At 46.2% G+C, this 27,757-nt stretch overlaps 8 protein-coding genes across 8 annotated transcripts; 3 read left to right on the forward strand and 5 right to left on the reverse strand.

Annotated features, from left to right (window-relative positions):
- Window positions 1–57: 57 nt before the first annotated feature.
- PADG_02374 (uncharacterized protein) lies at window positions 58–2,398 on the forward strand (the record flags this gene model as incomplete). The annotated part of the gene is made up of 4 exons (XM_010759042.1): window positions 58–106; window positions 167–605; window positions 670–1,196; window positions 1,257–2,398. 4 exons carry the CDS (start codon window positions 58–60, stop codon window positions 2,396–2,398), a joined length of 2,157 nt encoding a protein of 718 aa, XP_010757344.1.
- Window positions 2,399–3,452: 1,054 nt separating this feature from the next.
- PADG_02375 (uncharacterized protein) lies at window positions 3,453–4,285 on the reverse strand (the record flags this gene model as incomplete). The annotated part of the gene is made up of 2 exons (XM_010759484.1): window positions 3,453–3,856; window positions 4,042–4,285. 2 exons carry the CDS (start codon window positions 4,283–4,285, stop codon window positions 3,453–3,455), a joined length of 648 nt encoding a protein of 215 aa, XP_010757786.1.
- A 2,044-nt stretch (window positions 4,286–6,329) lies between these two features.
- On the reverse strand, window positions 6,330–10,069 carry PADG_02376 (exportin CRM1; the record flags this gene model as incomplete). The annotated part of the gene is made up of 9 exons (XM_010759043.1): window positions 6,330–6,570; window positions 6,660–6,831; window positions 6,923–7,301; window positions 7,378–7,607; window positions 7,680–8,150; window positions 8,215–8,986; window positions 9,069–9,781; window positions 9,849–9,920; window positions 9,991–10,069. 9 exons carry the CDS (start codon window positions 10,067–10,069, stop codon window positions 6,330–6,332), a joined length of 3,129 nt encoding a protein of 1,042 aa, XP_010757345.1.
- Window positions 10,070–12,476: 2,407 nt separating this feature from the next.
- On the reverse strand, window positions 12,477–14,790 carry PADG_02378 (uncharacterized protein; the record flags this gene model as incomplete). The annotated part of the gene is made up of 2 exons (XM_010759044.1): window positions 12,477–13,678; window positions 13,791–14,790. The coding sequence occupies 2 exons, from the start codon at window positions 14,788–14,790 to the stop codon at window positions 12,477–12,479; spliced, it is 2,202 nt and encodes a 733-aa protein (XP_010757346.1).
- Window positions 14,791–16,787: 1,997 nt separating this feature from the next.
- PADG_02379 (uncharacterized protein) lies at window positions 16,788–16,982 on the forward strand (the record flags this gene model as incomplete). Its single annotated transcript, XM_010759045.1, has 1 exon — window positions 16,788–16,982. The coding sequence occupies one exon, from the start codon at window positions 16,788–16,790 to the stop codon at window positions 16,980–16,982; it is 195 nt and encodes a 64-aa protein (XP_010757347.1).
- A 1,902-nt stretch (window positions 16,983–18,884) lies between these two features.
- On the forward strand, window positions 18,885–19,615 carry PADG_02381 (uncharacterized protein; the record flags this gene model as incomplete). The annotated part of the gene is made up of 3 exons (XM_010759046.1): window positions 18,885–18,968; window positions 19,291–19,324; window positions 19,416–19,615. 3 exons carry the CDS (start codon window positions 18,885–18,887, stop codon window positions 19,613–19,615), a joined length of 318 nt encoding a protein of 105 aa, XP_010757348.1.
- A 4,028-nt stretch (window positions 19,616–23,643) lies between these two features.
- PADG_02384 (porphobilinogen synthase HEM2) lies at window positions 23,644–24,855 on the reverse strand (the record flags this gene model as incomplete). The annotated part of the gene is made up of 2 exons (XM_010759485.1): window positions 23,644–24,552; window positions 24,628–24,855. The coding sequence occupies 2 exons, from the start codon at window positions 24,853–24,855 to the stop codon at window positions 23,644–23,646; spliced, it is 1,137 nt and encodes a 378-aa protein (XP_010757787.1).
- Window positions 24,856–25,761: 906 nt separating this feature from the next.
- PADG_02385 (Fe-S cluster assembly protein DRE2) lies at window positions 25,762–26,987 on the reverse strand (the record flags this gene model as incomplete). The annotated part of the gene is made up of 2 exons (XM_010759486.1): window positions 25,762–26,069; window positions 26,150–26,987. The coding sequence occupies 2 exons, from the start codon at window positions 26,985–26,987 to the stop codon at window positions 25,762–25,764; spliced, it is 1,146 nt and encodes a 381-aa protein (XP_010757788.1).
- Between the last annotated feature and the right edge of the window lie 770 nt (window positions 26,988–27,757).

The following is a 27,757-nucleotide window of genomic DNA, read 5'->3' on the forward strand; positions in this document are numbered from 1 at the left end:
TTGTCCAATCTTTGTACCAACTTTGACTCGACAACCAAACCTCTACAACTTGCCGTTATGGCGAGGTTAAATGAGATCCCCGTTGCTGCTGAATCAGTGGAGTCTTGTATGTTGAAATTCCTCTTTTATGAAGTTTTAGAAGGACTCCGCTGACTTGGAGGAACAGTAAAACGGCGGTTCATAAGGCAGAATCGCGAAATAGCACGTGCAAATTCCATGCAGTCACTCCGCATACGCACTCTTGAATCTGAAGTATCTCGCCTTCTTGCTGAGAATGTTACCCTCCGGGAAGAGGTCATCTCTGCGAATCAGGAGCTTGAAAAATTTCAACATCACCCACACCTGAACGACGAAATCGGTACCCTAAAAGCGAAACTAGACGCGAAATTGGCCGAGTTTGGGAGCTTAATAGCAGATCTAGGCTCACTGCCTCGGAGGAGAGAGCTCCTTGCGGGAGTAAATCAAATGCCCATTGAGCGGGGGTTTCAAATTTCTCCAGAAATCTCTCGCCGGAGGTCATTAGTAAAGGCTGCTCGGGAAACCATGGATGAAGGCCGGCTCCCCGCTATTCTAGAGGACAAATTTTACCGAAGATTATCATTAGAGTAAGGGGATGCTATATTGTAGCCCAATTACGGATTGTAGGCATACTGACGAATTTCACAGCAGCGCAGACGCCGCCGAACTAGAAAACGAGGAGCACGCGGAGAACGAGGAGAACGATTCCCCAGTTCCATCATCTTCTCCGATTTTCCAACCAGAGCTTCAGCTTCACAAGCCCGCTGATTCTTCCGTGGATAAAGAACCTCATATGATTTTCAAGGGCGCCGAAAACCCAATTGATTACTCAGAATCTATTTCGAATTCTGGAGCGAGGAGGAAGAGGAGAGATAGTTCGGTGTTAAACACTACCCCCCGGAGCGCAGAAAGAGAAAACAGGGATCAAGCATTTGTACCAATACACATTTCAAAATCAGGATCCAAACGCAAGCTTAGCGTGCCGGATGACGAGGAGTTAGTATCGCACGATCTCGACGATCATGACGACTTCCAATACACTCGAATAGGGGACTCGTCAAACCACGTCTCCAGGGATTCCGTCGTAGAATCAGAAAGCACCCCAACTAAAGCCACAACGAAGAAATCAGGGACGCAACGAAAGGAGAGAACAGCCGTTCGTCGTGCTCTAGGCCCAAGTACGCATTATCTTATATTGTTCTCTTTGACTGGAACTAAGCTAATATTTCCATTCACAGAGACCGCAAATACCAAGCAAAGATCCTCTACCACGGAAAAGGTTTCCGCTACTGGAAATTGGGAAAAGGAGACCCCGAAACCAAATCCTAAACCGCCTAAAAATAGAAGTCACGATATTGTTGAGAAGTCTATCCCTACAGTACCCATTGAGCCAGTCAAACAGAAGAAACAGGAAGTTGTAGATATCAACTTATGGCCCAAACAACTCCCCGTTGAGGAAAACCAGGAAACCCTCCCTAAAGCACATGCTGGGCTAGACACCAGTTATGCCGTCCCGACAGACTCTTCAGGGACCAGGGAGACGCCAGCACTACCCCACTCGAGGATGAGTCGTCCACCTCGGCGTTCTCGTGGTTCCGTAAGTTATGCAGAGCCAAATCTCAGGGATAAAATGCGACGCCCAACAAAAGAGCTTGTGGATGCTGTTACTGGTGAAGCTCGTTTTCGACGAGCCTCGAAATCTGAAATGGAAATATCCAAAGATAGGAACAGTGAAGGAAGCAACCATAGCTTCGGTATGACCAGTTCAGCAACGGACGGAGAATCCATGTCTTCAATGACTTATAGTGATTCGTGCGCCGGCCTTCTAGGGGGAACGGATGACAACTCGATGGTGCAGCTACCATCCAATGTCATGACAAACAGGAAACGACGGACACTTTCAGCGAACAAGTTCGACCTCGAGACTACGTCAGAGGGGGGACCATCGACGTCTAGCGTTGCTATATCAACTCTTATGGCGGGGAGTAAAAGACGGAGCAATCGTACCAGGGACACTAGTGAAGTTCTGGCTGAGCAGGAACAAAATGTCGCCCCAAGAACAACAACCTGTGGCTCTCGAAGGCAATCCTCCAACTCCACTACCGTCGAAACTAGCTCCAGATCTCGTCGAAGCCAGAGTTCTACTAACCTCTCAAATGAAAATGTCGCAGATATTCAAGCAACATTGGAATCAGCGGGTATAAGCACAAACAGCAGGCGGGGTGAGGATAACCATCACTCTTTCTCTTCACACTCGCGAAGTGTGAAGGGTGTCTCGGAGTTCGACTATGACGCCTATCTGGATGCACAGGAAAGCGTGAATGATGTCAAACGGGTGCAACGGCTTGCAGAGTCGAGGCGGAGGAGTATGATGCTTTGAATGCTTTAGAAAAAATCACGATTATATAGATTTCCTTACAGTTGGAGCTAGGATCAGGGGGTAGTGGACCATATTTACTCTCGTAGCAGTCCCGAGGACGATCATTTTTTAACGACTTCTTTCCTTTTATCACTGTTCAATATATGGTTTATTTTATAATACCCCACTTATGGCGAGTTTTCTCCTTATCGCGGGTGCCTTTTAATATCGGTGAACTTCATCATGTTATCCTGTCATGCTCGTTGGGCGTTGCTCTTTTACTTAGGTGGCGGTTTTCGATGAGGAAGATACAGTAGTAATTGTACGTCTACATTGTCACCCGCCCTTGACAGTCAAAAGACACAATGGGTGAAACAGAAAAGAATGAACTTCTCAGAAACTTTTTTCATTTGCACTCTTATGTAAAACAAAAAAACAAAAGCTGTGACCTCCACTGACTGATAAACGTTATCTATTTCGTGTATCTGTCATACTGAGAATCTGGGCTGCTTCTGTTGAAAATCGAAGTTGGAGCAAGGGGATGAAAATAAATGATACTAGTAGTATGTGATTTCTGAAAGCCTATTTTAATGCTTCTGGGTCTAAATATTGCTGTTTTGTATCCGTCTTGTCTAGGAGCTGGTACGTAATGGTAAACCAGACCAACTCTTATCGTCGTCATATTGCGCAATGCGCCAATGTACATGGAACCTTTCGGGGGGGTCTTTAAAAAGAGAAAAGGAGTAGGAAGAAGAGGGATAACTAACCAGCAGTTGGGATCACCCAAAACGCCATCCGTGTAAACATGCAGGACTTTATCAATGCAAACCGGTCCCCGTTTTCTGCTGCTCCGTGCACATAACAAAAACATCATCAATTCAAAACGTAATTCGTTACGTAGCGGCGGTACAAAGAAGACGCAAGGAAAATTGAAAAACATTTCGCTCGTCAATTGTATAAATAATGCAGTAAGAAGACAAGCTGCGGAAACCTCCCTGCCTTGTCTAATAAAACACCGTGCAAGGTTGGTATCTTAACTTTTTTTCTATAGTTCTCTTATGCAGGTTTATTTCGTTCATTCCTTCTTCGGATGCCTTTTCGGTACACGCTCATACGCATTTGGTCGCGGTCGACGATGTACCCGTATTCGTTTAGGTTTATCTGTCTTCCCGCTGCCACCACCATTCGACGGTTCCCTGCCACAACTGTCGTTGTCGCTTACATTGTCATCTCCACCACCAGTGCCATCACCATGCTCTCCTTGTTCGGAAGGTCCGTCACTCTGAGGGCCGTGGTGGTTGCAGGAGAGGTCCCGTTGTCGGTCACGAGGGTTTCGGTTACTTAAACCGTGATCGTTGGCCATTCTGGCTTCCCCGGTATCAAGGTCGCTGTCGCTGTCACTGTCGTCCGAGGAAGAATCTGAGGAGGATTCGGAGCTGCTTTCACCCACCGGACGGGTTTTGTGGAAGATGCAGCAAACTGGATTAGACGGTTAGTTAGGGAACGTAGAGAAGGAGGCAAACCATTGCAAACGCAAGAATATATGCCAACAGTTCAAAGGAAGCAAAACACTACCCATCCAACGAACATAAGATGTGAAAATAAACAAAGCAAAACGAACCAAAAATTCCACGAAACCACAATAGCAGTCATGTTTTACATACCCTTCGAACTCTTCCTCCCCAGCCCCTCGTTATCAACCACATCCTCCGCCCACCGTATCCTCCTTCTACTAGCCTCTCCCACTTCCGTCTCAGCTTGCACGCCCGTGTCTGCCGCAGCTCGTAACGTCAATCGGCCCATTATTCTATTTTGCTGTTGTTCTTCTTCTCCCGCCACCGTCTCCACCTGGGCTACGGTTCCTCCGCCACGAGACCTGAGCATTGTGGCGCCGCGACCTCTGGACATAGAGATTTACCGCTGCTCCTTGCTCTTTGTTCTTTACTTGTGCCCTTTTTCCTCGGATTCTTTTATAGATGGGGTTCTAGGAATGGCCGCAGGCGAGGGATGGAGATTGGGTTATGTGAGAGCGAAGTTTGCAGGTTCCAGGCAACAGAATGCGAGAATGGGTTTGAATGATACGTCTACTTTTGGGGACGGAAATAACGAATGAAATAGTCGCGGTAAAAGCAGCGTGTTTGTTAATTGTAGACACTGCAAGTGGTTCATGTATTGTAAGAAAAAGCACATAAAAAGCCAGGATCAAGCTGGGCAAAAGGAACAGTGGACATAGTTAATACCCTTTTGGTGCCGGGCCATTATCACGTGACATGTTTCCCTCACAATAGTTGTTTTCGCAGCTAGCAACCTCAGCAATTAATCAAGCTTGCTATTCTGTCAGGTTACGAGATCCATTTTACGCTCAAATGCGGCCAATTCAGGAGTTATCTTGTCAAAATCAGGGATTGCTTGCTTCATTTGATCTCTCTATCATCTTATTTGAAAGAAAAAATCTACACTTTGATAGAGTCTATGATGCGTTTTTGAGTTAGTTGATGACATACATGTAAAGAAGATGAAATATTATAGAATATTCTGACTTATAAATCACCCTGAGAAGACACATGTTTTGATGAGATTCTTCCCTAGAATAGAGAAGTTCTTCTAAAAGTACTTTTATATCTATATTTTCCCTCTTCTTTACAAGACTATTATTATCAGATATACACTCAGTTAGAGTATTAAGAGACAAACAAAACCAACAAAACCTAACAGTTGCTGAAGCTATAGAAAATTGAAATGTAAGATTTCAAAGATATTATGAATAGTTAAGTCCTCTAAAATTCTTAAAAAAGACTCTCAGAAGATAGAAAATTTGATTTGAGATAATTAATCTATCTGAATTTACTCATATTTAATTTACTTCTTTAAATGATATTCTATAGAATTTCATCTTCATGTATCATCAAAAGATTTCAGGAACGTGTCAAGGACTCCGCCAAATAGAAAGTGTAGCTCTCATAATATATAAAGGAGATTTCAAATAAGATGATATAGATCAAATAAAGCAAAGCAGTCGCTGATTTCGACAAGATAACTCCTGAATTGGCCGCCCAAACAAAACAGGTCTCATAACCTGACAGAAATGGCAAGCTTGATTAATCCCAAAGGTTGCTAACTCTGAGTAACGACGATATGGTGGAAAACAGGTCACGCGACACCCGGGGTTCGACAATATTCCTTACTTCTGTAGACGTTTATTTTCTTGTGAGTAACGAACTAACGTACTTTCTAAATATATATTGATCATCCTGCAGATATTTTTCATATTCCATTCGGTCTCGATTTAATTTTATCCATCCTTTTTTGATCACTCGTACAGGGCAAACGCGGGAATCACTCAATCAACGGTCAACGGTCAACGGTCAACTGTCAACGGTCAACAGTTAACGGTCAACATATCTAGATCCCATATTCAGATCTAGTTTAAAACAAACACACACTCCCTCCCAGTCTCGTTCATTACTCCACCTCCAACCTCAACTTTCTCAACGGCCCCTGAAGACATGTGTATATGTGAGGAGAACCACCAAGCCCCGTAGTCTCACCCGTAATTTGAAAAAAGAGAGAGCATAAAGAAACAATGAAAAGTGACCAACGATGAATCCGTACGAAGAGGAAAGTTTAATATAGAAAAAAAGGGCAAAAAGAGATAATTATTAAAAAAAGAAAGAAAAGAAAAAAGGTAACCCAGTACCAACCAACAACCTCCATCAATCATCAAACTAACCGAATGTTTCTGATTTCTGACATCTGGTATTAGTAATCAATAGCAGTACATATCCCAGCCATCCAATCCATCCTTGTCCATATCCTGCTGGTGAGATAAAGACATACACGAGGACCCATCAGTCGCTGTAGGTTTGTTGCTAGTCGTACTAGTCGCAGTGCTATCACAGCTAGACTTCATCTCCGCTCCTCTGAGGACTTCAGCCCGAAGCTCCTCATCAAGTCACAACTCATCCTCCTGATCCATTTCAGCAGGTTTCAGCAGTCCACCAACCTTCATCGCCCGGTCCCTCTCCGCAGCCCTAGCGTCCCGCTGTGCCTGTTCGCGCTCCTCGGCATAAAGATCAGCGTTGTCGCCAGAAAATTCTTTCAAAGAGATTAGGAAATCGCGGAGGTGGGTTTTGAACTTGTTGAAGTCGTCATTTAGCGCGAAGAGGCCAGTGACAAATTGGCGGATTTGGACTCTATTGTATTGTTAGTAATATGTTCTATTCCAGAAGTAGCAAAAAGAGAGGAGTTGAGGGAATGTTCAGGTTTGATTGTCGTAGCTTACTCTTGCAGATTCTTGAAGGCGCCCTGAAGTAAATTGGCAACATATTGCTCGAGGAAATCCTTGTTGGAAGTACCGATTGGAGCCTGCTCCGGAGAGTATAGGGGCTCATGGATCTTGCCAATTTGAACGAAATAAAACATTCGGGAGAGAAGCATCGCTTGGTTTTTAAATCCTACGAAAGCAAGTGGGAAAAGATATCCGGGTTAGCTTTTGTTTGCAGCAAACCTTCCGCCAAGGACAGGGAAAGAAAAGACGGAACATACCAGCTTTATGATCAGTATCAGTGAGAACGAAAAAGACATCCTGCAGGATGGGAAGGTAGAATTGCCGGAAGAAAATGCTCGACGTTTGTGGGTCCGTTTCAGCCATGTTATTCACCAATTCGAGACACATTGTTAGGCCAGTGTTTTCCACTTCCCTGTTATCATGCTTGCTAGCCCACATGCATGAATCGATCACGAATTTGAACTGACTGGCGTCCAGCTTCAGGAGCGCGGGGAAGCAGTAAAGATTGATTGCTTGGAGGAGTTTGAAGAACTCCACGCGATGTTCTGGATATTCGTGGAAGTCCTTGTTGATCATTTCCAGCGTGCATTCGAATACACTTTCCATGATAAGAGGCACTTTGTCGTCCATTAGGTTCTGTTGCTTTGTTAGTCCTGGTCACAAACGAAAGAGAAACATGTCCTTCTTTCAGAAGATAGCAGGAGAGACCTACATGAAGCTTATGGATGATGGTAGTCATAACGTTGAGAACCTCTGCTTCCCGAGCGTCCGGAACGTTGCGGTTGTAGTCTACAAGAACAGCTTCCAGCAAGGGAGGTACCATATTAGCATTAACCATCTCCAGATCATCCGCTTTTTCAACGTAGATATTTATAAGTTTCAGGATTTCCTTCTTAATCGTACGTAGACCCCGAACCTTGGGCGTTTTCGTGGCGATGTTTCCTGCCAAAGAAAAGCGTTAAATGGCAACAATCATTAAAATTACAATAGGCTGTCAAAAATGTAAAAACTCACCATCTCGAACAACGGCATCAGATATAAGCTGACTAGAAGCTCTATACATATTGAGCATATCATGATAGATCCGGCCGATTTGAGAGTAAAAGTAGCTTCCAATCGACGAACAAGCAGCAACATTCGTTTTCATAATGTTTCCCACAATCTTAATGGTCTCTCCATCTTGCAAAATGGACGGATCCTGGTTTGCTTGGCTGATGATCGCGTCCCAGGCCGAATTCGGTAACGACATGAGATTCTCAATCAGTCGATCTTGCAAGCCCTTTTGGCCCTGGGCTGAAATCATATAGCCGCAGGCTTCGTAAAAGGTATGAATTTGTTGCGGGGACAAATCGCAGGTGATTTTTCGCATGGTTCGGACGATTTCCTCGATGAAAGGCTCCGTCTCACCAGGCTGGAGAGCGACGAAATGGCGTTTGCACTTGTTGGCAATTTTGATGAAGGTATCACACGCCATGTCTTGGACGCCTGTAGAATTTTCAGGTTAGTATATTGTCATGGTAAAATGAGGGTATGTAAAATAGGGACTAACCTTCGTGTGTTTCATGCATAAATTCGAACAACTTGTTGACCACCGTCTTCAAAAATTTCCAGTGCGCTTTCAAAAACCGTGGGTACTGTCCGACAATGTACATGATATTACTGGCCACGACGGCCTTATTGTCTTTGCCCCGTTTCATTTCAGTAAGGCCAAGGAGGTCCTTGATAACAGTGACGAGGAATCGCTTTTCAGTTTCTTCATTCATCGCGCCGGATATAGAGCCAATCGCCCAGCACAACGTATTACAGTTCGCCCACGACCATTCGGAGCCATCGACTTGCTTGGCCAATTTGTCTGCCATGATGTTTTCCGTATCTACGACATCTAGATGAGTAAGATATACCAAACATTCTCTTGTGGTCTTGTAGAGCTGGATAGTGTCGCTTTCCTTCACAAACTCGCGCACGATTTCGCCTTCCTCGTTCTCAACGATTAGAACTTCCTCCGGCCTCACCATCTTTTCTATCATGACGGTTCTCAGACTAGATAATACTTCCTGGTATTTGTGCTTTCGTAGTGGGTAGTTCGCAAGTGTGTTGGGATGGGGAGCACCGCCGTTGGATAAACCGCTAACGCCCATGTTGACTAAGGGGTTGATGTCTGTGATCGGAAGCTGCTGCATTTCCTCGTACAATTCCTGTACCAGTTTTGTCCAGTACTCAAGACAGATCTTGAAAATTTCCCTGTCGTCAATTTGGCTTATACGGATAAGATAGAAATGAGCGTGAGTGAGGTAGTCGCGATTAGGAAGTTTCTCGATGACCTATCATCACGGGTTTGTCAGTGTTACCGTGATAGAGAACAACGGAGTTTAAAAACAGGGAAACAAGGGGAGGGGAACCTACATTTAGTCGAACACTGAAGAAATTGCAAAGGAAAAGCGCTAAATTCAATACAAACTCCTGATCGCGCGAATTGCTAGTAGCATAGGTCTGCTTGAGATCCAACGACAAGGGAATGATCTTCGACACCGTTGTCAATGTGTCCGTGAACAACTGGACGAGTTTCTCATCATACGAGTACTGAGACCCAATTTGAAGACCCCCAATCTCCGTCAGACATTTGAGCGTCACGTTCCTGAAATCAGGTACATCCAAAAACCTATTGAGGAGAGTGTTGATGATGGGCGTTTCAAAAACATATCCTAAAGGAATCCAGTTCAGGAATCGGAGCAATGTTTCCAATGTGGCTTTGATGAGGCTGCTCTGGTTCGCGGTGTTAAGTACCTCAGAGCAAAGTTGGAAGATCGAAGAGAATTCTTGGCACATTGTTGTCTTTAGGTTCTTTGCCTTCGCGGATGTCATCTGGTCCTGGGAATAATCGAAAACTTCCTCCGATAGCAGCCTGAGAATAACCATGTTATTCTCACATATCGACAGACTAGTGTGGCAAGACGAGATGATCTCGTTAATGAAGGTTGGCCAGTTATGTGGCCACTCTTGCTTCAAGATGGAAACCAGCACGAGGTTGAGTTTATTAAGGAATGCTCTCTCTGTTTTTAGTTTATCTTCCGTCTTTGAATGTTCGATGATGCAGTTGACAATGAAATTCCGAATGCCTGACAATGCGTGTAAACATAGTTGGAACAGCTGCAACAGAAGAAAATTGGCAAGGAGGGGAGGTACCTTGACATTGCTCCCTAGGAAGAACCTTCCATCTTGTCATAATAACATCGTCCAACACCTGTAAACCGAGATCTAGAAGGCAACTGTTAGCCCACGAACTTCCCGCACATATATTCTAGTGGCTGAAAGAAATCATTCTTACATTTCGTGTGGACATAACCGGATTCCTGCAGGATTGTCCCTACTAACAGCCAGGCATCAGGGCTTTGCTTGAACTGCATTTCCCAAGAGATTGTCAGATAACCTAATTTTTCTCATAAAAGGGAGAGGAACCCGGGAGACCGGGGATTGAAAAAGAGGGCGCGGGGTTAATCACCTCGGTCAGGGTCTGTTGCGCTTGTTTTCGCTATATATTTGGATAAACAATGTCAGCTTCTGTTTCCTCTTGAAAATAATGTTTCATATATATCATTTTACACCAATCCACAGCTCTTCTCCTTTCCCCTGCTTCTTTCTTTCCAAGGAACTGTTTCAATCGAAAATCCGCCGCTAAAAATAACCAAAGATCGAAGTTATAAACCGAAAGATAGAAAATCGCATTAACTCACTACATCGCCCTTTCCTTCATAGAAGGCTCGAACGGTATTATCTAGCTCTGCGATTGAAACCGACATGCCGCGCCAAGGGGGGAAAAGAAGAAAAAGAAAAAGAAACCAGGGGACGCGCCCTGTTTGACAAAACAAAGCTTTACAAAAGGTTCACGTCCTTGGATTTTTCTTGTTTTCCCACTTTTTTATTTGAATATGGGTGGCCGGGGTGGCCGGGAATTACGGGCAATCGATTTAAGGGGATAATGGTAGGCTTTCTGATTGGTTTTTATAGAAAATTCGTTGGGTGAGGGTGGAAGCGGAGGGAGAACGGGGGTGTTGGATTTTGGTAGTAAGTCTGCTGGTTGCTGAAAAGCGTTTCAACGGCGAAAACACGCGCTATGGTATTGCGTTTGAAAGAAGGGCGTGTCCACTATGTTCGATTTTTGCTATATTTTTATTCTGCCTGTTAGCTCTGTGATAGAGAGAAAGAGAGAGAAGCACAGAGGCCACTTACCGTTTTAAAGGGAGCGGGTTAGAACAAGCGGTATGGCTATGTCACGAATAAACAAGTCTATTGGAGGGCATGTATTCCGGGTATGTTATTGTGTATGGGCAGGGGGGTCTCTTGAGCTGTGTGAACAGGATAAAAAGGAGAGGTTGGTTGCCAGGTGGGGAGGAGGTTGAGGAGAGAGGAAAGAAACAGGAAGAAGATGCAGAGATGGGTAAGACCTTGAGTTGGGTGAGGAGGTTGGTTGAGGAGATGGTCGACAAGCGGGCTCAGGCGGGTGGAGGAAAAGGCGGCGGATTCCTGGGAGGGAGCAGTTCATAGGGCAAAGGCAAGGCTTAGTCAGCGGGTGGGTGTTGCCCCGCTCTGTTCCCAACTTTGGTTTTCCCTCGCAACGAGAAGAAGATGAAAAGGGAGAGAGTTCTCCGCATAGGCTCCCTACCTACCTGTGGGATATGGGGATGAGTCTTCTCCCAGCTGAATCGGACAGCATACGCCTTGGATGTCTTTATTCCATACAGGTGAAAATAAATAAGTGGTTTCGGGTGCTCTTTGACGCCTCAAGGGCCCCCCCATCTTGCACCGATTGATACTGGACAATAACCTCAACTCAACATACCTTCCTAGGTATATGAGACACCTAATAAATTTCAACTGAAGATAGGAGTAATAATAATAATAATAATAATATCGTAATCACGAAATCAAATCTTCACCATCACATTGATAGCATTACGTCATAAACCTATTGAAGACCTTCACATTCGCAACCCTCTCATCAAACAAGGTAACTAAACAAGCAAGTGACTTGCACATATCAAAGGGAAAAGAGGAGGGATGAATCAGCCCAAACACACAACAGCGTCGGCAAAGGCGAGAACGGGAACCATAATTTCATTCGAGATCTGATGAAGAATAGGAAAACATGCAGAGACACATACAATTTATATAGATATGCAAAAATATACGCGGGTGTAAAAGGGGGAAGGATCAAAGAGCAAAGAAAGGAAGGTAAAAGTTGATATCGCGAGCGTTGTTCGTTCTCATCAAGCGATAAGGGGAACAAGAAGTGGAAAGAAAAAGAAAAGGAATAAAATAATAATGAAAATAAAATAGATGAATCTTTTCGACCAGAGATGTAAAACTAATACAAATAAAATCGCGAAAAAATATGCATTTTCAACCAATGAGCAGGCGGAATGAAAAATGGAAGGAAAAGGAAACAGAAATTATACTCATTTCCACTCAAATCATCTGAGCCAGCCAGATCACGACAGGGTCTGTGTAAGGCAACTGAGACGCAACTTCGGAGATGCCATGTGGAGGAAAGGAAATGAGGCGGGAAATAAGAAAGGAATTAAATGGGTGAAGCCAGAAGAATATAGGGGTTCATCATAATGTTCCTTCACCATCTAATTATTTACCTAATATTTTTCAATAAATTTTTTTTTATAAAAAAAAAAGAGCGCACCCAGAAAGATTCTGCGGATAACCGAAACATATATCAAGCTCATAAACTCCATTCTCACCCGGATTAAATATAAGAATTATATATATTATCATAAGAACATACGATAATATTAATAAATATATTCACGGGAAATTCGGCTTCAGCCCTTGAAACCCATACGGCAGAATCTGCGACTTGACAACTTCCCCAGGAGCAATATACGCGCCCCTCCCCAGACTCACCCCGGGCAAGATCGTAGCTCCCGCGCCGATCCAACAGTCTTCAGCAATGACGACAGGGCGACCCTGGTACCGACTCTTCGCCCCTTTACGATCCTGCATGCTCCCCATCGCCATGGAACTTAGGATGGTAACGTTAGGACCTATCCACGTATGCGCCCCGATAGTGATCGCACAATCATCCACGAGAAGACAGTTCTCGGATATCAACACATCTTCGCCTATATTGATGTTGTAGCCGTAATGGCAGTTAAAAGGGGTTTCGACCACGACGCCAGGTCCTAAGGAGCCGATGGGGGTGCTCGTAGTTGTTGTTGGGTCTTCCTGTGGGTCTGGTGGGGGCATGAGGATTTGCTTTAGCAGACGAGTTCGCTCCTGGGGAGCGATGCCAAGATTCGGATTACCGGCGTTATTGAATCGCCATAGTGCAGCTTTGCAGCGCTCTCGTTCTTTGATGAGCTGGGGCGCAATGTGGGCTACGTAGGGTTCGCCGGCCAGCATTTTCTCCTTTTCCGTCTTGATCTCAAAGGGTACGTGTGGCTCTAGGTTGAGAGCTAATCTAGCCTGTGCCGAGTAGCTGCTTGTGTCAACGTGAGATTGTTGATGTTTGGGACGCTGGCTCATGTCTCCTTGGAAAACAGGCATTCCGGGTTTCTGATGAGGATTGGCATGAGACATTTCCCGCAGTGCGGCATGATAATCGGTCTTTGATTGCTCTGCACGAGACATGTTGTTAATACCGGGACGATCTCGAAACTCTCCTTGGGAAGGATGTTCCGGCGTTGAAGAGGAGGGACCAGATGGCCAGGTACCTTTCGACCACGAACCTCTAGATCCCGTGCCAGTTGGGCTTGTGATGTACTGTGAAGCAGTACGCTCGTTTTCGTCTATGGGGATAGGTCTAGACTTGCCATTATCTGAATGAACTGTGGTTGGACCCCTCTCGTGTCGTTGGGGGCTGATATCGTGTATGTACTGAGGGGAAACCTCAGAATAGCCGTCTTTGGCTTGGAGTGGAACGGGCCCTTTGGCAGTGGAGGGCTTCTGCCACGTACTTCGGGACGAGTAACCCTCACATAAGAAACCACCGCGCAAGCAGTTATTGCCTTTGTATTTAAAATCGCCGGTTAGTATACTTGTCCATGCTTTTTTGGGGGGAAGATGGCACTTGTGATGTTGGAAGAGAAGAGTAGGAGATCCTAGAGATGGTGGACATACATGAGGGATGTTGTTCATCACATTTCTTCTTCCTTCTCCTGCACGTCATGCAACCGGTCTTTGTGCGGTTGCTGAAAACTCTCTTCCTCTTAGGGCCAACCTGTACAGGGCCGGAGGGGCGTTCTTGGGGTGGAGTCTCACTGTAAGTCGCGAGCCTGCGATTTTGGTCGACAGATTCACCTTCGGGTCGGGGGACTGGTGTCCAGTTCTTTGTGCCATGGTCAGGGCCTTGAACGTCACGCTGCAGAGCTTCTGCGAGCTGGGCATCGGAAGAGTCGATGGGTCGGTGGCCAAGTTGAGCATGGTTTGGCAGTTGCTGCGCGTCATAACCATCCCAGGTCGAGGTGTTGGCGGTAGATTGAACGCTGTCACCCCTTTCCACGTGCGTAAAATTTTGTCTAGTTCCTTTAGAAGATGTATCCAGTTCAGATGATGCCTGTATGTGGGTTGCGCCTTTTGGACCAGCAGCTTGAATCTGCGGCTCTAGATGCTGATCAGATTTGGAAACTGGGCTCCTGGAAATGCTTTGGCCCTGATACGATGATGGAGAGCTTTGCCGCTCATCAGTCTCTGATCGTTTTCGTTTGTTTCGATTTGCGTTTGAGGACTGCCCGTCAGATGTAATGTAGGATATTTCGGGATCCTGAGCTGCGTGATTTGTGGTTTCGATGAGCTGATCCGGTTGGCGAGAAGGTGTTCCCGAGTTCCTGCCACTACGATCGCGCTCCAGAGAATTGGTGGTGGGTGGTTCTTCGTTGTGGGTTGCGGTCGGAGGATTTTCTGATGGGCCATTGTTATTGTTATTGTTATGACTGTTACTGTGGTTGTTGTTGTTGTTGTTGTTATTGCTGCTGCTGTTGTTGTTGTTGTTATTATTATAAGGCGCACCGTGCTCTCTTCCATTTACCGCGGTAAACCGCGAAGGGCTATGCTCAGAGTTTGAGTCTTTGTTAGACTCGTGGTTTCCATTCACCACCGGAGCTGTTGCGACAGCGGACATGGTGGTTGTTCTGGCGGATCCTATCCGTCCAGAGAGGGTTCTAGTCGAGGAAGCACTTGGAGATGGTAATATGTGCAAAAAGCGAATACGTCGAGGTAGGGAGTCGAAATACGATTGGTGGGGTTTTGAAAACTTCGTGAGAAGTAATAGGATGATTTGTTGTTGAGCTGAAAGATGTTTCCAACAATCGCGATCGAGGAAAGTTTAAAATCCGCAGCAGACTGGGCAGTATGTGGGAGACTTCTCGGGACCAGGTAAGAATAGAGAATAGGAGAGCAACAAGAACAATGAAAAGTAGATGAGAATTGACTTTACACGAAAGCAAGAGGAGGTGAGAAAGGGAGGGACAGGAGAAAAAAGAAAATTTATAGAGGGTGGATAGTTGGATAGATGGTGCTAATAGGCGGGAAAGCGAGAGAGAGGTTTCCAACCTGGAGAGGTCAAGAGCAAGGCAAGAGGGGGCTGACTAGAACTGGGCCCGACACGACAACAAATACAAAGACTAACCTGACGAATTTGACGCGATGCAAGATAGGGAAGAATGTAAGTGTCTTGGGGTAACGATGCTGAGCTCAAGGGGGGTGGTGTTAGAAAATTGGGCGGCACGGCGAGACGAGAGAGGCGCAAACGAAGCGATTACAAGCGATTACAAGATGTCGGGAGGGGGTGGGGGGTGGGGGGAGTGAAGAGGAGAACCGAACAAAACAACAAAAAGCAAGGGCTGTGAATGGATGAAGGGGGAACAGGGTGAGATAAATGGTGCGGGAGGAGGAGAAGAAGATGGAGACAAAGCGTAGAGGAGAGAGAAGGAGGGGGAAGGGAGGAGAGGAGAGGCTGGAGAAGATGGGGGGAGAAGGGAAGAAGGAGGCAGAGGAGGAAGCAGAAGGAGTGTGTGTGTGTATAGTGTGTCGTGCGGAGGAGTATTATTAGCAGTCGTCTAGCATCCTACGTTGGTTGGTAGAGCGGGCAGCAGGATGGGCTTAATTAGTTATCATCCAGGCGGTAAGAGGATTTGTGTCTCCCTTACACGGAGTATACATATATATATATATATATATATATATAACTGATTCTAACGTCCGTGGGCTCTCCGGGCACTACCCGCCAGATTGCCAATTCCTGGAGACTTTGGGCCTTTTGCTGATTGACGCAGCGCTTGAGCCCACCCCAGGTTGGGGTCTGTCCTTAGACTCAGACTCCTAGGCAAGTGTCCAAACACCTACCACTTACCTAACAGTGGAAACAAGTGCTGGGCGGTTCTGTTTTGGGTGGGGGAGGCTAACTACTCTTTAGTGGGCGGTTGGGCGGGTGGCAGGCGTCTGTCCGGATCGTTTCGTTTCGGCTGTCGCTTGCGCCACGGATTGGCCGCCGCTCGCCACACACACTCTCAGCAGATGCAGTCATTGGAAGTTGAGGGACAGGGCCCTGGTAACTTTACAAAGCCTTCTCGTATTATTCTGGGTACCAATTTATTCTGCTGCAGAGGAGTTCTGATTGATTCCGATATTTCTGGCATTCTGGGTACTCTGGGAACATCCTTGGACTATGTCTGTTTCATCATGCGAAGTAACTATTTTGTTCTTTTTAAGAATATATTTTATTTTATGATAATGAGATGTTAGTGCCTGATACTCCAGCGTTGCTGCAATATACTAATAATAATACCCAACGTCGACTCAGCCGCTGGTGGTTGACGGATGTTGGAACCGGGTGTGTCTGTACCGCGTACCGTGCAGTGCGGAGTTTGGTCCTTCGGAAGTATCTGTATATTAATAGAGACAACCAAAGCCTAAAGGAAAAGAGCAGAGAAGACAAATCCACGCCAATAATACCATCATAGATACAAAGTACATAGAGGGGCTTTCTCTATTTTCGAGGGCAGGATGTGAAGGCAGTTATCACGTTATCACTACTTTATGACATCAATCAATTCTCTAAATTATTACCCCAAGGAGAATGCTAGTTTGAGGATGACCGCTGATCTATCGTCATCAACAATGATAATCATATTTCGCACAGGATACCGCGTATCGGAGCAACACAAGGAGGGCTATAAGCGCGAGCCTAATCCTGTTAGCACCCCATTTAGACAGTACACATACCTAGCCTTAGGCAGTCTGCTAATTACTTCCTTAAAAGAGGAAAAGATGGGAAACACCAAAAGGAAGGCGGTTCAGCGGATGATCGGATGATCGCATGATCGCTTTTGACTTCCGATTATGCGCCAACAACTAGAAGAGACAAGAAAAGAACACAGAGATCTAGTCTCCATCCTTTCGATTCCTTCCCATACATCCCCACTACCAGTGTCCACCTCCATACACACAAAGCACACACAAAACCCAGTCCAGTCAAACCTCGTTTAGGTCTTCCCCCCGACTGAACGAGGCATGGGTGGAAAGGAAATCAAACAATGACTAACTCCATTTTTGTAAAACTCCATAAACACTCAGCCATGATTGATTATTTTGCCGCATACGAGTTGGCAGTGGAACGATCATCGCAAACCAGCCCGCCCTGCTAAAACCCAACCTGCCAACAAGCCACTCAGTAGTTATGCAAAATTGCTCTAGCCGGGCTGCCTACCACTGCTGCCAGTGCCAGCCTAACCAGCAAGCCGGCCAGCCAGGGCATCCCTTCGATTTAACAACAGATTCGACACACGCACCCCCACGATCGTCTCGGAAAAGTCAATCAAATCAGCATTTCCTGTGAGGGTCCTGGTCCTCCCGGGTCTTCTTCCCGCCCAGTACCTACCACCCCTGTCAACATCATCTTGTGTTTATTTCATCGCCACCCCGGAAACCTCGCCAATCATGGCTTCCCATCATTTGCCCACAAGGAACAAACCCCCAATCAACGGTTGACGGGCTGATGCAACTACGACGACCTAAAACCTGTTGTTGTCTGTAATTGTAAAACGGAAACAGGTTGTTATTCTTACGATTGTCTTTTTGCTTCTTGGCTTGTTTTGACGTGGTTTTGATTTCCTCGTGTTTTGTGCGATCCCTCGTTAGGAACATTCTTCGAAAAGCCCGTCGTGCTTTTCACGCGGGTACCGCTGAGAGAGATGCGTGTGAGAAGAGGCCTGAGAGAGTCTGAGGCTTTGGGGATCTGATGATCTGAGGATCTGGAACCCGGGACTACCCACAGCCCTGTCTGTGCCTGTTGGTAATTTGCTGTGTGTTGTTGAAAGAAATCTGATCGGAGGTTCCTGGTAACGACTGTCTCATGCTTATCAACCCGTGGAGATAAATGAAATGAATGGACTGCTTTCACCGGGTTTCGTATGGTTGATTGACACAAATAATGATGGTAATACCCACCTGTTCGGTATTCTACTATACGTTGTTAGTAGTAGTTAGTTGGTGGTGTCTTGGATATGAATGTTTTTGAAGAAACTGCTGGTTCAGCCTGATTAGCGGGAAATGCTGAATCCGTCTAGCGCGGTTAGACCTCTTGTGCCTTGAGCCCTGCACACGATTGCATTTTAACCTCATTAGCTGCGTCACATAGCGGGTCAAATCAGGGTGCTTAGTTGCCGTCCCAAGGCAAAAAGGCTCGAGGCTTCTTCAGCAAATGTTGTTTCTCAATTCGTCCTCCTGCCCTTCCACAACGATCGGGGTTCGTCACAAGAATAATATTATAAATTTTGTCATTTTTTAAAGATATCCCATAATTCCCTGTCGATAGATAATGATATCCTATCCACGGAGTAATGTATGGGAGAACGTATGTTTGAGCAACAATAATACGATTCGTTCATATATCCATATATGATAGATACATGTGTCCCTGTCCAGCCGATTATTAGAGTTTTTATCCCTGTCATGCCAAGTGGATTTTCCTTACCTTATTTGTTTATTTCTCTAGTTCTCTCTCTTTCTCTCTCTCTCTCTCTTTTATTTTATTTTATTTTATTTTTATTTTTTTTTCCCTCTTTCTTCCGACTTCGCTGAGAGCAAGGAGCTCTCCAGTCCGGATCAGTCGTCGTCGTACTCTGGAGTTTTAGTTGTCACACCTCCCAGACCCGCCAAGTGAGACCGTGGTTGCTGTGCAATTGAGCGCATCAAAAGAGTGCTGCTGCACAATGGATGCCTTCTGCTCAGCAAAATGGGTTGAAAACTTCGCTCTGGGCGCCTGATGATGGATTCAGTAATGGCGCTGGCGCCAACAAGGTTAGAGAGAGGGAAACTCCAGCCGCTCATTCACCGGCTGAGGGTATTATTATAGTCCGTTCGTGACGGAATGCCGGTGTGGTGGTGTGACGACAACCCATCGGACCTCAGCCTTTAAGTCAACCATTGAGAAAATGAAGAAATGGCGTGTGCTGCTACGTAGTTCTATAAACCTCTCTAAAGTAGTTCCTCTCGGCTTGAACCTTCCAAACGCTTGTAGTCGACTTCATCTCCTTGTCTCATCATCTCAAAGGTATGAACAAACCTCTCTGTGAATACTCTGTATGCTTGTGTAAATACTATTGTTACTAACTATGACTAGGTTATTGCAGAATTAACAATATTGTTCTTATTCAGTAAGTTAATCCTAATCCGCATTGCGACAACTACTTCTCCTGTTGCTGCAACCTTGTTCCATCACTCAATTCAAAATTGATTCATGCACAGCCACATCTTTACCAATCAGTCGCTCCACGCTAACCAATTTGCCTCCATCCCGCGAATGCCGCTTTGTCCCTGTCGTTGGTGCCAGGCGCCAGTCGCCAGCCATAGTGCCAGAAACGCTCTGTTACTGCTCTGGCTTCACCCAGCGCGAATATCCGCCGTCCCCGCCGCTTATCCTTGTTATGACCCTGGCTGCTTTGTGATCTGATTTTTTTATGGTCGTCGGTCACTTTTCTCTTTTCTCTTTTCTCTTTTCTTTTTGGACTTCAATACCCGTCTTTCAACCAATAATGTTAAACGGTTCATTTGAGATTTTGAGTTTTGTGACTTGCTTACTCTCAGAGTGCTTTGATGCTCATGCCGCAGTAGCTTGATAGCCTTAGTCAACTTATTTCAAGATTATCAGGAGTACAGTATTCCAACCGCGGTTACGGTCCGCCTTGCTCTCAGCTGGCTGACGAAATAATGCAGAGACTGATGAAAATATGGATATATTGCTAAAATTGAAAAGATGCTCGGGCACTTTTTCCTAGTTAACACAAGAAATCAACGTTTCAGCCAGGCGCCCAAGCTGACTTTCTTCAGGAGTTGCGGATTTCTCCTTTTTTACTACTTATTTTTTTATATTTTTTATTTTAAACTTGGGCATACAATTGTGAAATTAATAATTGACTCCAAGGAAAGTAACTTGTCATGCACAGTGAAGTGTGGGTTAGTGGTTGCGTTACTCGTGGCAATTATTGCTTGCTGCTCCGTACCAGACATAAAAAACGGGGGGGGGAAAGCCTATTAATAAGTTTCATATCAACAAGTCTGCTTTCAAGGGGCCTGCCTGCCTGCCTGCCTGCACTGTCTGTCATTATTCTGTTCATCCCATGGATTGGATGAGAGGAGATCGCATGCCGCTCGCTGCTCGTTTAAATTTTCGTTTGTCCAATCCACGGGTCCCATTGGGCCGCCGGCACAACCCTCCGTATCCTATCCTTCTGCTTGCCGCCCTTGTTTGTCGCTCCTTTTCGCTCCCTTTGGTCCCCAACCAACCGACCCTCCAAGGTTGCTGCTAGTTGGGCTGGGAGATTATTATTTGGATTGTCTTACATCCCTGGTTTACCCGTTGGCCTATCATATGTGGCACCGGCATATCTTCCCCTTCCCAAGAGTCAGGAGAAACCAAGGTTACCCGACCAAGCTGCGACTAGCGTTTGGCGAACGCTCGTGTCGAGTGCTAAAAGCGGTCAGCAGTGAAGTCTGGTGCGTATGGGCGGTTGGGGGGAGCGCTGGGTGAGTGCATTGAGTGGGCGGCTGCGGGTTCATTTGGCCGCATATGCCGCCCATCGTTATTAATGATCGTTTTCGCCAGCGCCATTGCATTGCACCTCTTATAAATTGGGTGTTACCGCCGCTTGAATTATGCGGATAGCAATTTAGGCAATTTATCGCACAGACAAAGTAATTTCGAATAATAACGCTCCAATGTTCATTGCTAACTGAATATTTTTTCGAGCGGTTCCCAAGCGCTGCTCGATTATATTTTTCCCCCCATATTATCAAAGGCGCCAAAGCTCCTCGCTCTTCTTGACCGGTTTTATTTTTCTATGGAGAATTCCACCCTCATCTTTCACCTCTATCTAGCCCCACTTCGTCCCTGTAAAGTACTCCCCAGAAGCAGATGGTTTGGAGCAATCGAGGCATGGGTTGGTGGAAGGAGTGGTAACTCCAGAAGAGTCATCACATTGTTCTATTCTTGAACTTGGGAATACTGAATTGTATTTTTCTCCTTACCCTGACACGAGGTTCCAAGGTTCCCATTCATCTCCTCCTGGGCTGACAAATAATTTGTCATTAAGATTAGTTACCATCCCAAGGTGGTTCTTCCGTAGAATGTACGTACGAACAGTATAGTAGTACACAGCAATGTTTTATTCGAAATGCCAACAAAAGGTATGTCTTCGTTGTGGTTAATTTCATCATTTGATTATGCACCTACCTATTCCTATGCTATTATTCTCAAGAAAGATTGAGATGATTCTCTTGATAGTTGGATTTGGTGATTCGTTGGTTGGTCCTCCTGTGTAAGTCAGTCAAGGTTTTGTCAGATTCTTCTGAGCCAGGTAATTAATACCAAGAGGCGTCATTATCAAATAATTACCCCAGCCATGGATCCTTTCCACTCGATTTGGGGCCAAAGCGAATCTCCCGTGAACAGCTGCCAACTCTGTAACTTTGTTTTCCTTTTTAGCTTTTTGAAGGTTCCCCCTGCAGGGTTCCCGAAGGCGGATCGTCCTTGTGTCAGAACGCCTGGTGATTCCCCGAGAATTCTCGGCGCTTACTGTTTCAATTAACTATCAGTATGAGAGCATCGAACTTTATTATTGTTCCCCATGTATGAATTGGATGATACCTCGGTATGGGATATCATGTATGTGTTGGTTGAGAGTAACGGATTGGATGTATCTCATCTCCCCCGTGAAGGACCAGGATGTTTCCAATCTGACCCAAGCACTGTGCCAGTTCTAAATGCGAGTAGTGGAGGTGATTTGAGTTTTGAGATCCGTTCCCTCTGTGAGCCTACTCTAACCAATGGTAGATTAGAAGCGAATACTGAGGAGATGAGAATGAAACAAACTCCACACACTCACACACAACATCCCCACACGCATTTGGCATGCACTTCATTGATACTTTCTTCTTCAAAAGATCAGTGAAAAGTCCACTTTTCCCCCTGGCGCTTGGGTGCCTACAACTGCGACGTTCTATTGATGGGTTTAATTCACGCCCGTCAACTTCGCACGTTGTTTCTGAAGTAATATATGTAGCCGTTGTGGATGATCAAGCCCTGAACGGAGGGAGCTGAGACCTTCCCACCTGCCCATGCTGGGGAGGGATGAACCCCTGGCGCAAAAAGTGGTCAATATCACCACTTTCACATACACTGGAATGATGGCGCGTTGAGAGTTGGTCACAACTTTTGTTCTCTCCAGGGCTGGGTGACCGAGTGACTTAACCGTTGAGAGAGAGCCTGCCTAGCAAGTCGGAGATGTGCAGTAGGCGGGGCCCCTGAGGAATTCTGTTTGCAAAGCGACGACCACAGCTTGTTCAAGCTCCATCATCGCGATACTTGAATATACCGTCGCTCATCCCTACCCTCAGCCTCAATATCTTTTCTATCAAACCCCTTCTTCGCTCTTCTTTTGGAAGCATGCATGGGCTTTTTGTTTTAATAGAGACGGCCCAGCTCCACCTTGTCCCATTCTGAGTCCGGTCAACATGTACAACTGAATTTGATGGCACAGAATCCCTGAGAAATTATGTCCAAGAGGGATTATAACCCCGCCATGATCGACGACGTCCTTCATGATGAGTATGATGACTTTATGAAAGAGTTAGAATTTGCTATCTAGCTTCCCCAAGACACTCACATGAGAGTGCTATATCGTTATCAAGTTAACACCGTAGTGTCAGAGTCAGACACATTTTGGCGTGGCACCAGGTCCTTTGAGCTCTTTCTTCGCTATCACTTCCATCTGGGGCAATACATGAGCATTACTGAGTGAGCGCATTGCCGTTGCCATACCCGCTGCGGTAAGGATGTATATATTTTTATGGAGACGTATCACTAGGATGATGATAATGGACATTTTTCCGTGTGTTCCCCTCCAATGATCAAAACAATCAATTTCTTCTCATGTGCCTTGTTCGATACCCATCTCCAGTGCTTAATATTCCGTCAGAATGTTTTGGATGTTTTGATTAACGAAATGAGAACACACCAAGCCAGGGACAATCCTTACCCGGCTGTAGGAAATCAGCTTCACTCTACATCTCATTAAAGGCCGACAATAAGAGGAGGAGCAGAACGAACTGACCAGCAGTTGTAGCAGAAAAGTTAATATCATTGTTCAATTCCAGATCGAATGTGTCGAACAGTATGAATATAACCATGGGGAGAGAAACTATGCAAATATATATTTATATTTATATATAAATATTTTATTTCTGGGCATAGTAAAGACACAACAGAAAACCATAATCTATCGTAAAACGTATGAATGATCTCGAAATACCCTACAAAATATAAAAACGCCCTTAAACTCCAGTAGAAGACGGTAAAATGATACTTGGAAATTCGTGAAAAAGACAAAGAATATATTATCCGCCTGAACACGCACGACCTGTTCCTTTTTGTTGCACACTCGTGTACGCCCAGGCACCCACCCAAAGCCCCCAGATATCAAGTGGAAAGCCAGTCCAACAACTCTGGCACAAAATAACTCACCACAATCCTCGCCCCAGCTCTCAGAATACCCTCCATACTCTCCATCACCATCAACTTCAAATCAAAGACTCCAGCCTTCGCCCCAGCATGGATCATGGCATACTCCCCGCTCACCTGATACGCCGCCACAGGCATATCTTTACCGAGCTCCCTAGCATCGCTAATGATATCCAGGTAGGTGCCGGCAGGCTTGACCATAATGATATCCGCGCCCTCAGCAATATCACGCTGTATGGCACGGCGGGCCAGCCCGCGACCACCCGGAGGCAATTGGTAGCACTTCCGGTCCCCGAAGGAAGGGCAGGAACCCGCCGCATCGCGGAAGGGCCCATATAAGCAGCCGCTAAATTTGGCGCTATAGGACATCAGGAGGACGCGATGGGCGATCCCTGCATCGATGAGTTTGAGTTTTATGGCGCGCACGCGGCCGTCGTTCATGTCTGAGGGGGCGACACAGTGGGCTCCTGCGTCGGCGTAGGCGAGAGCGACGTCGGAGATGCGGTCGACGGAGAGAGCGTTGTTGAGAGAGCCGTCTTCGCGGAGGATACCACAGTGGCCGTGCGAGGTGTATTCGCAGAGGCAGACGTCGGCGATTATGTAGAGTTCTGGGAATTGTGAGCGGATTACGCGGATGGCCTGGATGACGGGGCCGTTGGGGTCGTCTGCGGCTGTTCCTAAGGCATCCTTTGCGCTGGGAGCGAGAGGCACGCCAAAGAGAATGACAGATCGGAGTCCTTTTTGGACTAGAGGGGTGAGAAGTGGGACGATACGGTTAACGCCGTGGCGGCGCTGGTTGGGGAGGGAGGGGATCGGGGTTTCTTCGTCTGGATTGTCCGTGATGAAGAGGGGGTAGATGAGCATGGACTGTTGGCGGGATGGTGCGATGTTAGAAAGAAAATTTTGGATTGATTCATTCGAGTAGAGAAATGCATTCTTTACCTTTGTTAACTGCCGCTCAGCCTGCCATGCTCTGTTCAAAGGATGGCTGTAACCTGCATGGAGCTGGCTGGAGATATCTCCCGATATGCTCACGCTAGTTGCCGCAGTGCTAACGTATGATCGAGGGGGGGTTTGTTGAGATCTCAGGCCATTGGAGGTTAAAGAGCTGCGGTCGTCGGAAAGGCTACCTCTAAAGGCCAGATCAGACACGAGTGAGGAGAACGACATGTCGACTGCGTGTTCACAGGGAATGAAAACGTCCGTGGCGATGAAGTGGGTTTTGTTGGCTCTCTGACTCAAGCGGAATAAACCAATCCCCGAAAGAATGCTGGTTGACTAGGATTGAGAGATTCAAAGCAGATCATAGAGCGGTGTCAAATCTGCAAAGGGTATGGGTATCCAGAGTGAGAGTGTGAGTGTCGGTGTCGGTGTCGGTGTCGGTGTCAGTGTCGGTGTCGGCGCAGGTGCTTGAAGCTTGACAGTTCGTTCTGTGGTGGAGGCGGTGGATTATTTTGCGGCGCAACAAGAACAGTTTTGCCCTTGCTGGTTGGCCAATCACAGACACTGCTTATTAACAGCCCCCGTTCCTTCTCTGGCCGAGCCGACGAACCGCAGAAAAAACCTTCCAAAGCTGAACATTTATTTGTTGGACCGTTCTTTACTCTCTGCTGACGCTACGAGTTCTTTAAATAAGTAGTGAAGTGCATGAATCCAATCACCACTTGGCAAAATGGCAGCAGCAGCAGCAGCAGCAGCAGCAGCAGCCCTATTGATTTATGTAGTCAGTTCTTGCTAAACTTCAAAGGACAAATGAAGCTGAGAACTTGGAATCAATCAACCCATATTGATTCTTTCCGCACATGATACTGGTATGTTCCGTTTTCCGTGTGGGTCAACCCCGAGCTGCTTTGTGCTTTGGAGGAAAATGTACTCTAGCCCAATGTTCACTTAATTAACTCCAGCCACCAAGTACTTCCATCCAGAATGTAGCCTCCCATCCCTAAGCTGTCCCTTCACATACATACATACATACATACATACATACATATATCCATCTCACGACAAGGAAATGTAGTTAAACCAGCATAACTTTGAAGGATGCAAGAAAGAACAAGTCCCCAAACGTAACCCATCTCACAGCTGCACATCGTTATTCAACAGCCTAACTTCCTCCCCAGGCTTGAACGCCGGAAGCCCAATGTACGGACATCCATCACATCGAAAAGCATCGCCCAGCGCGCAATTCCCACAACTGCCCACTTTACCCTGGACCGTAAAGTCAACCTCGGCCAAGTCATTGGTTCTCAGTTTCAGCGTCTCAAGCGCTTTATCCGCGTTGGCGCGTTTGGCTCTATCTTCCGCCTCCAGTTTCTGTGACAGGCCGCACGTGCAGTCCTTGCAAGCTCTTCGGCGTTTGCCTGCTTTTGGTCGGCATTCTGGGGCTATATATGCAAATTAAGCGGTTGGGTGGTTGGCTGATGTCTGGTAGTGAAAAACAAAAGTCATAAAAAAAGGAACTCACGTTGAACAATGTGCCTGCCCATGTCATACTCCCCTAGTAGCTCCTCCTCATCAATCAGCTCCTCATCAGAGTCTTGCGTTTCTTCCACCATCGGGACGCCAAAGTCGTCGCTGAAATCTATAAATCCGACCCCCGAGGGGGTTGAGCTGTTTATTGTAGTTGTCGTCGTCGTAGTGGGAGTAGCAGCAGTAGCAGCAGCAGCAGCAGCAGTAGTAGTAGTAGTGGTGGTAGTAGAAGAAGTAGCGCCCGTAGTCACCCTCACACCATTTGAAGCTGGTAACTCTACTGCCCCGTTCCCAAAAGCAGACTCCCCCAGATTCTTCTTTCTCCCCAACTTCAGCGGAACAGCCTGCTGCGCTCCGAAATCCGGCTTCGCCAACTCGCCCCTATCATCAAATACCAAGCCCGCCAATATCGCCTCATTCCTGAATGCTTGTTCACTGCTGCTCATCTTCTCACCACCACCACCATCACCATCACTTGATCCTAAGCCTGCGGCTGAATCTGACCCTGAACCCCATATTTGATTATCTCGATTCCTCAACTTCCCTCCGGGCTTCAGGCTGTTAACGACCCCCTGTAAAACCCCCCGACTGACCAATCTATAGGTTTCTGCGAGCGTGTTATCTGCTCCTGTCAGCAGCAGCACGACGTCATAGGTTGATTCGGGAAGGGATACGAGGCCTAGCGCGAGTCGGTCGAGCATTTGCAAATCTGTGCTTTCGCGTGCATGCAATCCTAGGATGGCGTTTAGCTTCTCTGGATGTGAGGAGAGGGATGGCGGAGAGAGTAGAAGGAATCGCCCAGAGCCCTGGGCTGGAGTTTGGGAAGGGGGCATGTTGGGAGGTGTGGTAGTTTCGAAAGACTCCAGGGGGTTATGTGTAGAGGGGCAGAAAGGGGGATTAATCAATATTTAGAGCATTGGAGGTTCAAAAGGGAGCAGAGACAATAGGCAAAATCGTGTTGTTCTTGTGTGATGCTGTTGGTGGAACGGTTTATTGGATTTTTCGTGAGGAAAAACTAGAGCCGGGGGAAATTTTATATTGCCCCTCGTTGATAACGAACCTTTTCCAATCGTGTTCCGACGAATCAATTAGTTATTAGTAATAAGCCACCTTAATTTAAGGTTCCAAGCTGCTCATGCTTTCTCCGCGCAATTGTCAGTTTCGTCTGGAGCGACAAGTCATCTTGCTAATTTATTATTTTATAACAATACTTTAAATATCTGAAAACTTATATCAATTTTGGCAAATAGCTGAGATGTCTTCTCAACCAGTAAAATTGTCTCGAAATGAGATCTGATTATCATACAGGTAACTATCCAAGGGGCTGGATTAATAAAGGTACGCGGGCAGAACCTACGAATGAGCAACCTCCTAGAATAAACGCATACACACCTGGGTTATGGTGGTCTGAAGTACAATATAATGCGCTTGTGAGAGATGGGTGATGGATATTACACACCTCCTGCACTACTCTTTCGGTGAAAGGTGTACATTTCCGCCTCACGCATTGTGAAAAAAACGCTGCTTTTCACCACCGGAATCGGTGCACCGATCTGACTCCATATAGCACGAGAACTTCCAATCTGGGCCACTGTTAGAGAGC

This window comes from Paracoccidioides brasiliensis (assembly GCF_000150735.1).
Source record: "Paracoccidioides brasiliensis Pb18 unplaced genomic scaffold supercont2.2, whole genome shotgun sequence".
NCBI classification, from domain to species: Eukaryota; Fungi; Ascomycota; class Eurotiomycetes; order Onygenales; family Ajellomycetaceae; genus Paracoccidioides; species Paracoccidioides brasiliensis.